The 17,944-nt window shown below is 39.2% G+C and overlaps 1 protein-coding gene across 1 annotated transcript in view; it reads right to left on the reverse strand.

Moving 5' to 3' along the window:
• Positions 1-866: 866 nt before the first annotated feature.
• The window catches only part of TMEM132B (transmembrane protein 132B), a 256,765-nt gene continuing 239,687 nt past the window's right edge, over positions 867-17,944 (reverse strand). Inside the window, exons 6-9 of the mRNA XM_074887367.1 lie at positions 17,575-17,780; positions 9,297-9,570; positions 7,707-7,898; positions 867-6,431 (exon numbers count right to left, since the gene is read on the reverse strand). Coding sequence (XP_074743468.1) covers positions 5,277-6,431; positions 7,707-7,898; positions 9,297-9,570; positions 17,575-17,780 — 1,827 coding nt within the window. The 3' untranslated portion in view covers positions 867-5,276. The remainder of the gene's footprint in view (positions 6,432-7,706; positions 7,899-9,296; positions 9,571-17,574; positions 17,781-17,944) is intronic.

The following is a 17,944-nucleotide window of genomic DNA, read 5'->3' on the forward strand; positions in this document are numbered from 1 at the left end:
ATGGAGGCACCTCCTGAGCGCCAGTGGCCAGTACTGTGTTGTCTGTGGGAGGCCCGATTACCCCAGGAGGTTTTGGGGGGAGTCTGTGTTTCTGGTTCTGCCACCACCTCCAAGACCTTGAGCAAAAGCTAAAAACTGAGGCTTAATTTCCTGTTTTGGCATTAGCAAGGTACTTTCCTATAGCACTTGCAATGAGGTCAGGGGTCACTTAATAATTTTGAGACTCTTTGATTCTAATAGGAACATAATGAAATTCAGAACACTGAATCAAAAAGCTGACCTATAATGATTCACACTGGAGAGCTGAGGGGACAGGTTAAATCTGTTACCTTTTCCTTTAAATCCAAACATACCACTGTACTGTTCTTTGCAAGACAATGGTCTTTAGTATGTTTATCTGTTCTTTACATTAGGTGCTGGGAAAGGATCACTCACTGCAGGAAGAGAGGGCTGGAGCACCATTTGCAGGGGAGGTTGGCTGAAACTCTTGGACTCTATAATGCGGTAATTGGTTTTTCTTTGAGCGCGGAGGCAGATGAGCAATCCTTATGCTGGTGATTCTGCTGGTTGAGTGTTCACACTGCAGGGGCACATCACCCTCAACCCAACCAGCAGATCACCCTGACCAGTATAAATGCAAAAAGGTTTAGTCAGTTTAAAAAAAAAAAATCACATGAACATTATGTTTATTTCTCCAGCAGAATCTGTTTCTTTCACAGTCTTTCAGTTGCTTCTTTTCTGAAGAGTGAAGTCTTTATTTCAGATATCTGCCTATAGAAAATAAGGTTTTTTTAAAGAGCACATTTAAAGATGAAAACTGAGGCTCGAATAACTTAATCAGCATACAAATTACACAGATATAAAAGTTCTCTTTCATTGTCTTAACTTACAGTTTATTTTGTACAGAATTCATTATGTTATACATCTAAGACTTATTATATTGTATAAATATCTTGGGTGTGATGTATATACATATCCAGTGTTATAGATTCAGCAATTAATGTATGCATTTCACAATACACTATAGTGTATTTCAATGTAGTGCACATGATTTATATTTCAGAACAGAGCACATCCGCTATGAAAAATTGGTATTTCATTCATAGGGTACTCTACCTTGAAATACAGGGGTTTTTTTCCATTGTATAATGGACTGTTTGTACTGTGTCATATGGCTGTAAGATTGATGAATTAAGAAACAGCAGCTCAAAACGTTAATCTACGTGGTTCTACATCAAGAGGAGAGCAGGGCACTGGTTTCCTAAGTTCTTACTTAAATGGCGTAGAGAGGCCCCATGGTGCTAGGCTGTGTGGGATGGCCAAAGGAAATAAAAAGCTCTGCACAGGTGAGAACTACTAGCTCTTGCTTCTCCATTCTCTGTATGCCAGTGTTCAGCTGCCATAAATCACTCAGCTCTGATTACCAGAGATGAGGGTCTGGCTTCAGCTTTATTTTTGAAGTTTGCAAACTCCCCATGTTCCGTTAATCCACTCCTTGCTTACAGATTTTTTCCTGGGTGTCTCCTGGTATATGTATTGATACTACTTACTGTCTTTGATAGCGGGCCAAGAAACTCACTCACGATGTCTTCTCTATACATGCCATTAGTAAGATGTGCTGTTTGTTCAGTCTTAAATTACAGGTGTTGCTTTCCTGGGCACCCACTGAAGCATAGTTCTAATTAATTTGTCAGTATAGTTTCTATTTTCTTTTTTGACAGTTCTAGTTTCCTGCATATATACATATTGTGCCTTTTGATCATTTGGCTACCTTTGTTTTGTACTCTCAAAAGCAGAGATTTTTTTAATCAACATATAAACGCTGTTCATTTAACAGCAAAGTGGAATAATATATATTCCATGAATAAAAGACGTTATTTTAAAAGCGTCATTGAAAAAAATTTAGGTGAATCAGAAAATTGCAGGGGTTTTAATAATTTTAAATTAAATTCACTTGCATTTAAAGTATGTCATCATTTTGAAACTAAAATTTGAGATACTTCATTTAAAAAGGACTGATTGACTCAGAACTATATTTTGCATCAAATATAATAATTAAATTATTTTCCTTTTGATTTTTTGAGAAATAGCACAAGCACTTAAACCAGCATAAATCCAGAATAACTCCACTTTATTGGTGTTATCCCAGTTTTACTGAGAATTCTCTCTTCCCTCTTCTTTTGGTTTTTGTATTGCCATTTTTCTGTGTAAAAACTTTCATGTAACAGCATGTGATGTAAAAAAAAAGGTTGTATGACTCTGCAGTTGTAGATTTCCCCTCGCCTCCCATTGCTAGATTTGGGGAGGGGTCTTTTTTTCTAGACAGCTGTATCCAATTCCATTGTTTAACTGATCACTAGTAGTAGCTGTACTCCTTTCTAACGGGCTGTATTTGTAATTTAACTTTGGGATAAATATATGTAATTTGAGATAGTACGATGCCTATGACTGCAAAAGTCATGACTACAGAAGCCTCGCATTCACCCACTGAGCCACTGAAGAACTTCAGTGAAGAACTTCAGGACCACGCTGACAGATGCTGTGCCGAGCTAGGACTTTATCCCCCTATGGTAACTAGACCACAGACCCTGGTTACATGTCACATCCTACTCCAGAGTGTATTTTAGATACGTGCTCAGTCAAACACCAGCATGGAAGTATTTCTGGTGCAACACAAACAGTCCTGGAACCCTGCATTTATAACTGTCTTCAGCAGCAGGGGTTTGCAAGCCATCATGTGGCAGGTAAATGCTGAAAAGGCCTGAGGTCTCCTTTGGTGGCTCCTAGCAGTGACCACACTGCAGGTAGGACAGTCCTTCCTCCACACACTAGCATGCAGCCTGAACATATAGCTGCTTGTAGGTACTACGGACAACCAGGGTTAGGCCTCAGGTACTAGTTCAAGGACACACCAGTATGACAGTAGGGAGCACCCTTTAGTGATCCTCAGTGTCTGAAGCCATAGCCCTTGAAGGGACATTTCCTAAACAAGTGAATAAAGCTGTTGCCTTTCGTCACCTATTAATGAGTCAGAAAAGCAGCTAAGCACACCTGTATGTCCCTCAGCACTCGGTGTGCTTACGTGGCACTGACTAGGGATGGAGTTCAGCAGCTGCTGCTGTACTTGGAAGAACTGGGGTCACGGAGTCCAGTACACTCCTGTAAGAGCATCGTTTCACTGGTAAACCGATGGCTATGCATTCATGAAAATGTGGCTTCCACCAGTTTCAAGACTAAATTTATTTGTGGTTGATTTATACTCATTTACCATTGTGCAAACAACACTCTTGCTTTATGGTTGGGCAAAATACAAAATAACATGTTCGGAAGAGACGTTAAATTCTAAAAAGGGATTTTTATGTTGTTAGTAATAAGGATCATAGTAGGAATTAATATTTCCTTACGAGGTCTGGATCATTTAAAGAGGAGAGAACATTTGTTAAACAACCCAAGATTTTATTTGACGCACAAGTGCTGCATCCCTTATGAAACAGAAACATCTCTGTGCTCTATTATTTTCTCTACTTAAAATTAGATTATAACAGATGCCATCCCCTCACTGGCACAGTTCAGTGCCAGCAAACATAAGTCTCTAATCACTTATATAAGCTTGATGTCCTCCTCACTTTCTAGTCTTACCATTAAAATGCTTGCATTTTGCAGTAATTATATTATACATGTTCCCAGTTGTGGATTAGGATCCAAATGCAGAATTTCCCATAGTTAAGTTTGTCTGGTCTGTTCTAATATCAGAACTGAATTATAAAATTGAAATCCTATCTTGATATACCTAAAAGATGGGAACTACGGTACGTAAGGCAGTTGTAATTTGGATCTTGTGTTTATTGCACAAGATCCATCACAAGAACATGTGCTTTATTGTTTTTGTTAAGTATTATGTAGATTCAGTTTTTTCTAACTGTAATTTTCAACTGATTTCAGTCATCCTTCAGTAAAAAAATGCACGTTAATGCATACGAAATGGCAGCTTTGAATCTCCAGCATGTTTTCCTTGTTAAAATTTGGAATAGTTGCTCTATAATGTGCCCAGTGTTTTCCTTTCCTTCTTCCTTTTTTTAATGAAACACAGTGTAAAGTTTTTCTCTTTATCAGCCTTATGGTCAGAGATGGTTTAGACAAGGTCTGGGGCATCAGCCATTGAGCATGGACTTCTTTGTCCTGCTAAACTCTACCATCAGGGTATTAATTAGGACAGAGTAACAGTGACTCCAAGCTTTTGCTTATTTGCTGGAAATCTCCTTCCTATTCTATGCTTTTCAATACCACATTTCACTTTCTCATTCTGATAATAATGTGTATTGTCAACCAAGCTGCTGTTTCAGCAACACATTTTCCTTTGAAGTATGTGCCGTTTTGTTGCAGGTTACTTTTTCATATAAGCAATGACAAAAGTAAACCCAGAGCTACTCCTTGATTTTTATTTTCCAGGGTTTATTATTGTATTTACAGTTCCCTGTAAGAAGATACAACCCTTTCCCAGTAAGAGTTCTAATGCCTTTCTATGTTTCAAATACTAACGACCCATATACCCATATGGAAAGGAGAAAGATAATCAGTGATGAAGGAGGTATCTCTAGGGGCTGATGAAGATGAATAGAAAACTTAAATCATTATAAATATTACTGTACTACACTTTGGTACAACCGAAAAAAAACCCTTTCGAAGAAAATATTTAATGTTCCCTAAGTCAAATAAAATTCATAAGCAATAGGAAAAGAAATTAACCACATGGGGATTTTTATATCTGTAAAAAATAAGAAGACTACTTGGCTGCATTGCACATAGGCAATAAAATTAGATTCATTCAGATCCCTTTTAATGTAAGCCTCGTTTCAGGCTGTAAGCAAGAAATGTCCACTGTGCTTTACAAAGGACGACGACTAGAAAAATCAATGCAAACAAATATCCTTTTCTTTTCTGATTTACCATTTATCATGAGAGATGACAAACAAATGAAGTCTCCTCTGAGTCTGAGCGTAGTTGTATTAGCATTTTGCTAGTACCAGGCAGTATACAAAAACAGCCATCGTGTGTGACACCTCCAACACCTACAGGTAGCTGTTTTAGGGGCACATCCTGGTTTGTGGTGAAACAGGTTTAACTCAGCCAGCCTCTTGTACCTGCTCAGTGATATCAGGTTATCATCTCAGTAACTCCAAGGTTGCACTGTCTTGTTCCTATTGCTGACTGGACTGACTGCTCCACCATCCATAAACAGAAGGCATAAAGGTGATTACAAACATAAGAAAGAAGTTTTACATATTGTCTTGCAGTCTTTCCATATAGTCCCTAAGTTCCTTGGAATCACCAAGATTCATATCTTGGCATACCCATTTAATATTATCATCACTGTCAAATAGAATTGAGTTGGTGTAGGGGCCTCCATCCTCTGGCAGTATTGTTGTATATGAAGTGAACTTTACTCGCTTCTGCTTTGGCCCAGAAGGATTTATAGGTTCACTTTTAACTTCTTTTTCACAAAGGTACTCAGAAGATCTGAGGATATGATTATGAAGAGTCTTCTGAGAACTCCCATTAAGGAGAAAGTTGCTTTCTTCAAACTGCATTCCTCTGTCAATCATGGTAGTGCACTCCTCTGACGGGAGCGAAATGTCAACTGGGTTTTCCAGCAGTTCAACCTCATTTCCAAGCCAGACCCAATCATGGGAATGGGGGATGTTGCCTTGCTCACTCACAGCAAACCTTTTATGCCTGTACTTCCAAGCAAATGCCACACAGTTAATCAAAAAGACCAAGATTGCTAAGCAGAAAACACACAGCAGGGCATACATGCCAATCTCCAAATCTGTTAACCCTCTTGAAGTCAATGTGAGATCACTGGGATTGTTTTCTCCTGGTATTTCTACTTGTGTAGGGAACCCTGTGAAGGCGGTTGGGTTATTTTGGAGCTGGCCATCCTCCAGGGACTCCTGATCAATGGGAGATGTGAAAGTTGTGCTTTTGTTTGCATTGTCCTCGTGACTGAACATGTCCTCATGGTTTTTGGACCATTCTTGTGCTGTCCTCTCTTGTTCTGCAGGTTTCTCTATAGAATTGCTTGCATGGCTTTTAAAATCTCTATCCACATCATCAATGTTATTAGTGCTTCCTTTTTGGTCAGAATCTTTTTGACCAAACTTCACTTTGACACTTCCTTTCCCAACAGCCAGAATGCTCTTCCGCTTAGTCTTCTGACATGGCTCACTGATGACCATTTCAATTTTAATCAGAGGTCCCTGCCCATCCCCTTCCGCCACTACCCCAGGCCATTTGGACTGAAGGTTTTGGTGTGCAGACACTACCATCTCATCCAACGAAGTGATGGTGATTGAGAAGTCCTTGGAGTCGTAGATATCTAATGGTGTCACTGACCCATCACTGAACAAAATCCAAGCACTGACTATGGCTTCCTGGGGGGAAAGAGGATGGGAAAAAAAAAAAATCCGTGAAAGGTAAGAGAGCGCATATCAGACACTCAGTTGTTTTAAAGTCTGTTTGACATTGGCAAAATAAATACACAGTTTAACTTCAGTTTATTTTGGTTTTTTGAAAAAGAAAACCAAAATGTCTACTCTGCTTCTCATTTTCTTCTTTCAGATTTGTGTCCTCTAGACCACTTATGCATTTATCTCATCTTCAGGAACTATCAAAGACACAGTCATCTAAATTTAATAAAAGGGGCTGACAAAAAAAAAAATGACAATTCTTTTTTTCACTTTGAAGTGAGAAACCTTTTTTGAGTGCCTGGGCTTTGTGATGAAAATAATCATATTTCCAAAGTTAATTAATTTTATAAAGGACCTATAATGGGGAATTTCTGTAACACTGCATTTCTTATGACATGTTCAATACATTATGCAGAGGTGTTAAGTGTCGGAATGGTGATCCCATTCAGCCCACTAAAACAAACTAGGTTAAGAACACATCTCAATGGAATATTTTAAATTTTCTGCCATGCTTTCAAGTATACAAGATGACGTAAAATATACAAAAGTGATTGTAGTCTTTTCTGGGAACTATAGAAACGCTCACAAAACCACCATTTTTAAGGATGTTTTGACCAAAGCAATTCGTCACATTACTGCAAATTGCTAGTGCTAAACAGATAGTTACACTTTCCATAGTGATACAGAGTCTCAATTCTATAATAAATACAGTAAAAAAGATGTATGCAATTTATTCTGGTGTCTCACTGAAAGCTATTTAATTCCTCAGATTATACAGTTTGAAGTAGGCACAAACTTGTCCAATTTCAGCAATGCAGATCATGAAAACTTCTGTACGTGCAACCAAAAGTCCTTTTGGCTGAACTTTGTGAGGCGATTAAGGCATGGGGTTTCTACCTCTGCTTACATAGCTAAGCTGTATTTTCCCGTAGAAAAAGTGTTTTGAGTGGCACATACATGCTTTCTACAGCATTATGTACGCACAGACATGTCCATCACTTTTCAGACCTGTACAGCACAGGGAAGCTAGTTCTGAAGAGTTTAGTGGTCATGCTGTATGGGTGTTTGCACCTGTAGGAGTTGGTCAGTAGGATGAACAGCCTTTAATATGTGAATTTACTGCTTCTCACAAAGCCGTACATTATATGTGCTGTCTAAAATTTGCAGCAAGTAGCGTTTCCCTAGCTTCTGACAAAGCACAGTAAACAAATGAATTCTGTATACTATTTTGGATCATACCTGTTTTGGAGTATGAAGGATATCATACGCAGAGGTGGTAGAAACGAGAGCTCTCTTACTTCCTTTGCTGATTTGTAAGGAGAGGGACAAGCCTGAAACTAGTTGTACTCCTAGATCTGTAATGGTTACACGGTCATCTAGAACTATCACTGTCTTCTCTGCCAAGATGGAATCGGAAAGAGGTGACAGAACCTTGAAAGAGAAAGCAAACACCTTGTGTGAAATGGCAACTAACTGCATGGTAAAGCAAGATTAGACTCTAATCGGCATAACACCTCAGATTAATCTTGGGTTTGTCACATCCATGTATAAGCTATAATTGATGTTTCCCCCAAGACATTACACTCATTTCCTGCTAAATTACTTTATTTACAAGAATAATTTAATAAAATAACCAATCACTTCAAAATTTCAGCTTCATCTCAACAATGGGGTATAAATTAAATGGATTTTTTTAAAAAAAAAAAAAAGTCATTTTTGTGTGCTCTGTAAAACCTATTAATGCAGTATAGCACAAGACATAGTGTAAGACACTGATTAATGCTAAAACTCAGTAAGGGAATGAAAAAGTGTACAAAGCCTGGCTGATAGGAACTTGGCCCAATGGCATTATAGAGACAGAGGACCTGAATGAAATGAAAGTGAGATTTGCAAAAGGACTTTGAAAATCCCACTGGGTGCCTGTCTGCATTTTTCAATGCCAAAGCAGTCCTGTCAGTTTGCTCTAAGATCTTGTTTCTAACATGCTTAGAAGGAGACAGTCATCTTTCTACTGATGCCAGAAACAGCTGGTTCAAGCCCAAAATATTTGAGGTTTGATTTGTCTAAACTAACGAGAAATCTACAGCATAGCCATCACCATCAGAGCTAGTGGCCTTCTGCTCTTTTATAGTCACTGGAGTGAAAGAGACATTTTAAGGGCAGAAATCCTTTGACCTCTTTGTGATGTTTGTTTTAGGCTGAAAGGAGCTGAGCCCTAAAAGTACCTGTTTCTTTGTGTTGACTACAAAGGAAACTTAGTGTAACTGGACCATTATGGATGTTTGCAGTTAATAAGAAGAGCCCCAATGCTTGTATTCCTTTATTTTGATTAAGAAATATGCATGAAGTTAGATGGAGAGACAGGTGGTGAACATGAATACTCTAAAGGTTTCCTGAAGATTATTTTTATGTCCGTTTTTTGTGCTTCATTTTGTGAACATAAAGGGATTAATTTTTCAAAGACATTTAAGCATATAAAGATGCATGTAGGTCTTTGGTAAAATTTCCTAACAGTTAAATTCATAAGGTGCCACCTTAAATTAAAAGAAGCTAGTTGTGAGCATCATGTAACCTCTTTCACTGTGTTGCTAGTCACATTAACATGGAAAAATCCCTTCAGAAGTTTCACCTAAAGGTATTTTATGGAAGTGACAAATAGCAAAAATGAAAACCCATTCAAACTTCCTTTTATGTTTAGCATGTAAATTTTTTCAGCTTGTTTTTTTCTGAGAGCAGTTAATTTTATACACTAACTAGATATTGTGTGTGTGTGTGTGTGTGCATCCAGAACTCTCTCTACAGACGCTGCAGATACATCTTAGGCTGTACCTGGACCGTGGTGATGCCATGCTCACGACCAACCAGAACTCGGCCATCTTGAAGCTTGGCAATCTTGGGTTCTTCTACCTTCATGAAATCAGTCACAAGGTCAGTGATGTCAAACTGCCACTCAGAGCCTAGCATATAGGTCAAGTGGCCTCCAAACTCAGAGGATTCAGCTACAAACTGTGTGAGGACTCGCACCATGGCATGCTGATACTGGAGGGTACAACCTCTTCCTTTTTTCTCATCATCCTCTTCATCCTCACTGTCACGGGTAGGCCTGTAAATAGATCCAGGTTCGTTATCTGCATTGCCACAATCTCCCTACAACACTGCAGAATTTCCATTGCATGGTATGTTCAATTAGATTAACGTTATCATCTGCTGCTGTGTGAGAAATAAGGAAACCAGATTTTGGATGTGTAGGTTATTAAATCTGAGTGACATGCTTGCACAGCTTTTTTGTGCTGTACAATTTAAAAGCTACTGTCACTTCTGTTAGTGAATTCTTTCTTCGAGTGGGACCTCCCAGCAACTTGAAAATATGTCTGCCATTGCTGAGGTTTCAGTGGAACCACCACTTGTTCACCGTGTCTCCAAGTGGCAGTCAAATCTTGCAGAAGGCTAAAGAAAGCAGTGTGAAATGTATATGAGAGGGCAGTTCTAGAACAAACCCCTACAACAGCTCAGCAGGGATGGGAGAGGATGTTTTAAGAAACAAAGGTTTAAACCTTTGCCCATAACATTTGTATCACTTTGCTCATCTCTTCAAAACTATTGTAACGCATTTGGGATTCCCTACTTAGGTAATGTCACGCCACCTTGTCCCACATCTCTAGCTCATAGGTTCATTAAGCCCTTTGCATTTGAGAAATATACCATGATTTCACCTTAAATTTTATACAGTTCATGCAAGCATTGGACTTAGTCATGTCATGACCACATGGGGCTTCCAAAAATCCAAATGAGGCACTTAAGTTACCACTCAGGACATCAATTACTCAGATTACACCACACCAGACTGGTGAGACTGCCACTCACCCCATCGAAACAACTGCAGCTTTAGACACACTTTAACATTTTCTAACCATCTGTCCCCCTTGCAAAATATAACCCATGACAAAATAACAGCTTTCCATAAACCTTATATAAGGCATCACAGTGATTTGTACATGATAGCAGTGCTGTCACACCTCACAGAATTTTGTCTGGTTTAAACCCAGTTTCCAATCAGTTTTATGGTTGGGTGGTTTTTTTTTTTTTTTTTGCTATTGTTTATTCCTTTGGACAAACACATGGATTCTCTTGCCTCTTTCAAGTCAGGTATTAAGCACTAGGTGGTCACACTTTTACTCATTATGCCCCCATGCTGTGGAATTCATTGCTCAGAAATAATTTGCCTTCCTCCTTTACTTATTTATTGAGCCTGAAGCCACCTCTATAGCAAGAGTGAGAAATACAGGCTAAGTCTCTTATTTTTCACAGTATTTTGGGAAGTAGTTTTGTGTTTACTGTGTTCCTTTATCTTCTCCTTTGAAATACCAGCTATGAAAAACTATTATAAAACAGAATTGCTTTTGTTATAAATTGTTTTATGACAAAGTTGGCAAACAGTAAGCTGAAAACGTATCTAAGAAAAGCCCTTGTGCTTTTCAAAATGATAGAAAGTCCTGGTGTTACAGAATCTAATGCACTGGAAATACCTTTTCAATGCATCACTTGTTAGCTGAATATATGTATTTGGCCTCAAGTAAATGGTATTTGGTACAGCCTTTTCGGTTTTGTGTGTGTAAAACAACAGTGTCCATCATTAGTCCCTGAATGAAACATCATTGAATAACCACTGAATTGTTAAGAAAAAAACAGAATCCTAAAATAGGGTTTATATTACACAAAGAAATTAGTCTTACAGAATTAGACTAGCTGGGTATTTTAGGGAAACTTTCAATTGTTCTCTCCTTCCCAACACAAGTGTCAATCTGGACTACAAGCTGAAGCCAGCCAGGCAGCAGAACAGCCACAAGGAAAGTACTAGAAGGGGGATATTGATAGAGCTTATGTGGCCCATGCCTATTTAGATTGCTTTGGGCTTTATAATGCTATAAAAGAGTTTATGAACTCCTTAACGTTCCCACTTCCAATTTATTCTGGTATCCTGACCCTCTTCAGCTCATCTAAACCAGAACCCAGCTCTGAATAATCTCAGATTTTGGAAAAACCAGGTTTAGGTCTGAGATTTGGGGATTTGACCCTCTTTTAGCAACACAGACAGTAACATTAGTACCTGTGCGGAATTGGAGAACAATGTGCAGAAGCTATTCATGTAAGAAGTACTTATGGGATTTCAGGGAAGAGAGCCACAGAACTAGCAGGAACCAGTTTTTGTATGGAAAAAGAGACACAGAACCAGTGTTCTGTGACTTGAAGAAAAATGTTCACATGTTCAACATTCATGCTGACTTAATTTTTTTTTTTGCACAACTCTGTTTTCTGTTTCTGTTACATAACCAGATGGTTTACTCATCCAATGTGTTACTGTTATTCATATTTATTTCTGTGCTTATTTATTTCTACTTTCACTGTTTAAAACTTTAGACTACTGGACTGTTTAAGAGGAAATAAATAACTTTGAGGGAAAGAATTTTTCAGCCCCAGTCCCATGCAGGTCATAAATGTGAGTTGTGGGACAAATGACCAGAGATAAGGAGTGCACAAGGGCACAGAGGGAGCACTCCTGCCCTTATGGCCAGGTTTAAGACTTGTGGGCAGCCAGTACTACCAACCACAAAAAGATGATTCAAATCCAACTCTTTCCTTGTGGTATCTCTAACAAACAAATGGTAGGGCTCCTTTTTGTTACAAAAACATCTATAGATGTTAGTATCTGTATAATTCTCCTTAGAAATGCATGGTTTCTATTGCATGCAAATGTGGAACATCAGAAAAGCATCCCTAAACCTGGAATGGACACGGCACTTATGTCAGTGCAAAGTAAAAAGAGAGGTGTTTGAATTTTCAATCCAACCTTTGCAAGTCTGCTTTACCAGGTACCAACTCAACTTCTTTTTTTAAACAAATTATATCCATTTCCACTTCAAAGCCACAAATCCATGATTCAGTTAGTAAGTCAGAGCATTTCAGTGTTTTGTCTCCATGGGTGAAACAAAATGTTTGAGATCCACTGAATTGCATAGTTCCCTTTAGAGTCTTAAACCTCAGTGTTTCCAGGAGGCTTAAAATCCTTCATTAAGGAGTGAACTCATTTTCTTTTTAAGACGTGTCCTCATGAATATAAGCTATTGCTGCATATTGTACTTTTTTCCCCCTTGGTCATCTCCAAGGTTAGCTCTGGATATCTCTCAGAATCCTTATCCTGTTTCTCACTGCTTGGCAAACTTGCTTGTAAGATTTTTTTGCTTTTCTGGCGTGAACCAAGGTTGCCAGAATTACATTTCATTTACATTTTACACAGAGAAAGCCTTTGCCAGAGAGCTGAGTCAAAACAGCAGCCCTGTTACGAGGGTGCCTGCTAGCACTGATCTAATCAATGATCTGTCAACTTTATATTACAGACACTGTTTAAGTATGTCTCTTTTAATTTGCACCACTCTCAAACCAGGCATCACGTTCTTGGGCCAGATGCTAATTTTCTGTTAAAAAAACCCTAAAGAAATCAGCTTTGCTGGTTTTGAATTTGAAATACTCATTAAAAAGTAATGTATTTAAAAAACATTTGCAACACCTCTAATTGAAAAAAAAAATCTATTTCAGGTACAAAATACAAGCCACTAGAAGTTGATTTAGTGGAAACTTCAGAAATAAGAAGTTGCACATAGCTCCACTCACAGTTCAAGAAGAAATGCAATTTGGTACCTTTACAGATCTTGAAAATACAGTCTACCTATTAACAAAAATCTCTATGGCCTTACCTCCATAGAACGTTGAAGTCGATTAACTAAAGGAGTGAATTTACAGCATGTTCAAGCTTTGTGCAGATGTTGTTATTCAATAATGGTATGGTTTGAATCTGGTTTCACTTAATTCACCTTAAAGTATGGCTTTATGTCTGAGTGGTAGCACTCACACAGAGATTTAACTAAAGTAGATGATTATTTTTTCCTGCATTTAACTTAGGCTAACTTTCCTGCTTTTGCCTCTAGTACTAGACAGGACTAAAGTAGAGCTACCACCTAATTAACCATTAGTTCAACAGAGTGCCATTCATAAGCAATACCACGTCTGGCTTAACTCTGTTTCATAGGTTTTGAAGGTTAATGCTGCTCAGAGGTTTGCAGTCACCGTGACTTAGTAATGGCTTTATCAGCTATTGTTCAGTAAGGCCAGATGCTGGTATAAGTCCAATAAACTGTGTGCCCTATACTGAAGCATGTGCTGGAGTCACACTGTGTGATGTCTGCCTCCCCGGGGGCCTCATGAAAACAATGTACTAGCCCAGTTGCAAATATTTACTTAAATTTCCATCTTGTTCTGTGAGACTTTAGCCATGCAATTCCTATTAATGCAAGCTGAAGCCACTCAGCCCATGTAAACGTATGTGCATAGAGACTAGCTAGTGCAGGAACTTCAAGAAAGTAGTAATTATTTTCAGATGCTTGAAGGATCAAAATGTTCTTGTTTGACTATCAGGGTCTACCTGGACCTCTTCTACGCTCTAATATTGGACTTTAATTTAACTATACACCTTTCATTTGCTGAGATTTTGGGTTTTTTGCAGCCCATTGCAGGAGTAGAGTTTCTGTCAGCCCATGCTCGTTCGAGGACCGCGTACCATGCAGTGAGTTTTGATCCATGGAGCTGACTGCCATCTGGAGAGGGAGGCTCTTCATATCTGCAGTAGCACACACCATAGATCAAGTTCCCCTCTGGATAATAATAAAGGTTTGTCATGTATTTACAGACTGATCTGATAAACTGTATTGCTGCTCTTACATAGGGGAGACCAGGGGTGTTTTTTTCCAGTTTCTGGCATAAAAGGGGCCTCTTTATTCTTTCTGTTCCTCTGGTGAGTTCCTGCTCTTCCAGCAGTTCAGACCACCTGAGAACTGACACAGTCCAAACTGAGCTAGGCATGTGGCATTTGTAAAATTTTTGTAAAGACCCTGTCTTTTTCATCGCTTTTTGAAAATTATTCAAGAAGTTAGGCAAGCAAACATGTCTGTAATCACATGTATTTTACAGTTACACACATGACAGTGTTTACAGGGAGAAGCAATACATTTTATTAGATCAACAAACGTCATGGGAAAGAACAGATGTGATTTAGGGCATATAAACACTTTTTCAGGTCTGAACTAGAAGCAGCTATATTCAGATGAGGAACAGCCATGCTGAGGCAGTAGTTTCACAAGCATTTCTTTTGTCAACAGCACCAATAAAAACATTTAAAAGGAAACCCAGTTATATTTTGCCATCTGGCTCAGCCCCTCAGACAACTGAACCAGCACAGCCACGCTGAGCATGTGGGAACAACGCCGTGGGGGAGCCAGAGGAGATGAAGGAATGTTTGGAGGTTGGTGAAGTGTCTCTGCACAATCCCTGTAAGAAATGCCAAAAAATTTTACCTTCTGTATATTGATGAATTACTTTATAGCAACATTTAGTTCTTGCCGAGAAGACAAGGGAGTGGTGTGAAGATACCAACCCTAGTGGACAGGAGATGAGTAGAACATTGTTTTGTCTCTGGTGAGGTGAGGAATAAAGAAGACGCATTACAATCCTTCCATGACTAAACCTGAGGATAGTGATATACTTTTGGTTGACCTGTGGGCCACGTACAACTGAACCTAAATTTAAGACTACCTAAGCCTGTTGGCAGGGACTTTGGAAAGAATCCATGAGTTAGATGCCCTCTTCTTTTCAAATTAATTTCCTTTAAGGATAGATATCAGAAACTTCATACAAATTACCGGCTCTTACATGAAAATGATGTTGAAGCAATGCTGTGGTGACCACACCTGCTGGGAAATGCTGATTTGGGTTTTTTTAAAAGATTAACACTCTCCTCTCTTTCAAACCTGTTATCGGGTATCACACAAGACAACCTTCTTACTGTACAGCACTAAGACTGCATTGTACATACTGGGTGGGTATACCCGTGAAGAATTACAGGCTGAACCATTGTTCAGAATAAGCAAGTGTGTCCTTCTGGCTGTATCACAGAAGGAGGATTCAGGAAACCAACCTGCAGCTCCTGACTGTAGTCCAAATATCTTGTGTGCTGCAGGCCACCATTTAAAAACTCATCATAAAAACTCCCCCATGTTTAGGATATTGGAAAACACGTAGCTATGAAGGAGATGGAGATATAAGCAGATTAAAAATTAAAGGGGAAAAAAACCACAAAAAACAAAAGGAAAAGCCACTACATCTCAGGTCAAACCCATCCAAATTTTAAAATGAAGGAAATGTAAAACCCTTATGTACAAAGCAAATGTCAGAATGAGCACAACTAATGCTAGTCTTAGACTGCCTGTCCCAAAGTTAAAAAAAATCCACACGAATGTTCCATAAAACAAGAGATAATTTATTTCTAGTTGAAACCTTTCCCATTCACACAGGCCTGGACTGCTGACACACAATGTCATAAACTACCAGCTGCAATTCTGGGGAATGATACAGTGTCCATACTTTCTCCTCCACCCCTCACAGAAAGTGCTTGCTGAAGATGTGCCAGCAGTTCAGATGCAATCTGAGCAGCAGCAAACTCGCACCGCTTGCCAGCTTGCAAACAGAGCAGACTCTCAGACCATTATCTTTATTTCAGCTGGCCAAATAAATCAGAACTAGACACCAGGGGGTAAATTTCCAGCACTGTGTGTAATGGGTTTAAAGTCAGAATGTCCACGACCGTTAACCACAGTTGAATGTCTAACTCACTGAGCTTGCTGCTGCAAGTTTACTCCTATAATAAACATCAACAGTCTAATCCTGCAGCCATTTACTCAGCAAAATCCCCACTGGTTTTCGTAGGAGCTGCGCCTAAGGGAGTGTTACAGCACTAGGCACATTACAGGCAGAAGAAGGTAAGTTAAGTGAAACTTTAAGCAGCTGGCATATGTTCATTCCTCACCTAGCACATCTCTTCCTGCCACAAATGGCAACTTTGCCTTTATCACTGAAGCAAACGCATGAATTTCTCTCGTGCCAGATCCTCACCACCTCTTCTGTCATAGCCAGGAAAAACGTCCACATAGCCAAGAGGTCAGTCAGTCCCCTTCTCTGGACCTTATTATCTGAGTATCCTGTAAATCGTGTCCTATTACCCTTAGTTTTATGCCCTCATAAAGTGTTAGATAATTCCACTCCCCTGCTGTCTGTTTGGGCTCTTTAAGGCTCTTCAATAGGTGAGATGTTCTCCTGGGCAAAGCAAGTGCTCTAGCTAGAACTGCCACAGTGTTTAGCACTACAGTTACTGCTGCCAGAAATGCTTTTTCACTGTATTATAAATCTGAGCTGGTGTCATGCCTTGTTCTCCAGTAGTATTTTTCAACTTAGCCTGAAATCCACCAATATAGCAGTGTTCCTGGAAGTTCTTAATCTTTACAAATTGTCCAAATGATGGTTTTTCTAGAACGGGTATTTTCAGGAGGGAATGATGGGAACAGAGCTCAGAATCCCTGCCCTCCTCCCCCTCCTTTTTTCCCCGTCCACATTTGTCCTGATAGAATCCGTTCATCAGAATATAGTCTTCAATAGGAGCATCAGTGTTATTTTGTCTAATTCAGATCTGCTAAGTAATGCTTGAGCTAGGTCTGCCATACGGTGCATCTGTACAGAGACTGAGTACTCATCCAAAGTCACAGAACCCTCGAATGGTTTGGGTTGGAAGGGACCTTTAAAGATCATCTAGTCCAACTCCCCCACCTGACTCCCTCCTTGCCCCTATGTTATTTAGCACTATAGACGGAACCTTAAGCACTGGCAGTGCTGAATATCACATGCACACAATGTTACATACAGGATGGGGGAGGTCCAGGTCCTTTTCCTCAGATTTGCACATCAGAGTGTATGATACGATTCCCTGAGATTATGTGGAATTGATTAATGTTTCAGGTAAAGCCACTGACTTTTAAACTGTATAGATCAGGATAAAATGTAGCCTACTGATGTCATTGTTGGATGTTTTAATGAAGGCTAAGACAGACTGCAAAGCTAATTTTAAACAGAAGAGTTTAGGTTCTGAGAAATACTCTAAAAATTCATTGTGTTCTAAAATCACAGGCCCTGGGCACGTATGTGGACTGCGCCAGTGCTGTAAGCATACCTTTTATTGGAGGTGACGGGTATCCTCCAGCCTTTGATCTGGCTAAGCTCTGTATCAGAGATCTCTATCTGCAGTGGGAGCCTTGGAACCCAGACCGTCACTTCTAATTGGGTGGTAAAATGCTGATAAGTGAAGTTAACAATAGTATCCACTTTGCTTTTCATTTCCTTGCCATTAACGAAGATGGAGTCACATCTGTCAGAAACCTTAAAAAAAAAAAAAGGAAAGAAGAAAGATTAATTAGGAAATGAATAGAAGTTCCTGAGGAAGCACGAGGAATGATACATCAGTCCAAAGACAACACTGATAATGTGAGTCATGCATATTGCATTTTCAGTTTTCTAATTAGTAGCAAACAGTGATAAATGGA

Source organism: Strix uralensis, chromosome 17 (assembly GCF_047716275.1).
Source record: "Strix uralensis isolate ZFMK-TIS-50842 chromosome 17, bStrUra1, whole genome shotgun sequence".
NCBI classification, from domain to species: Eukaryota; Metazoa; Chordata; class Aves; order Strigiformes; family Strigidae; genus Strix; species Strix uralensis.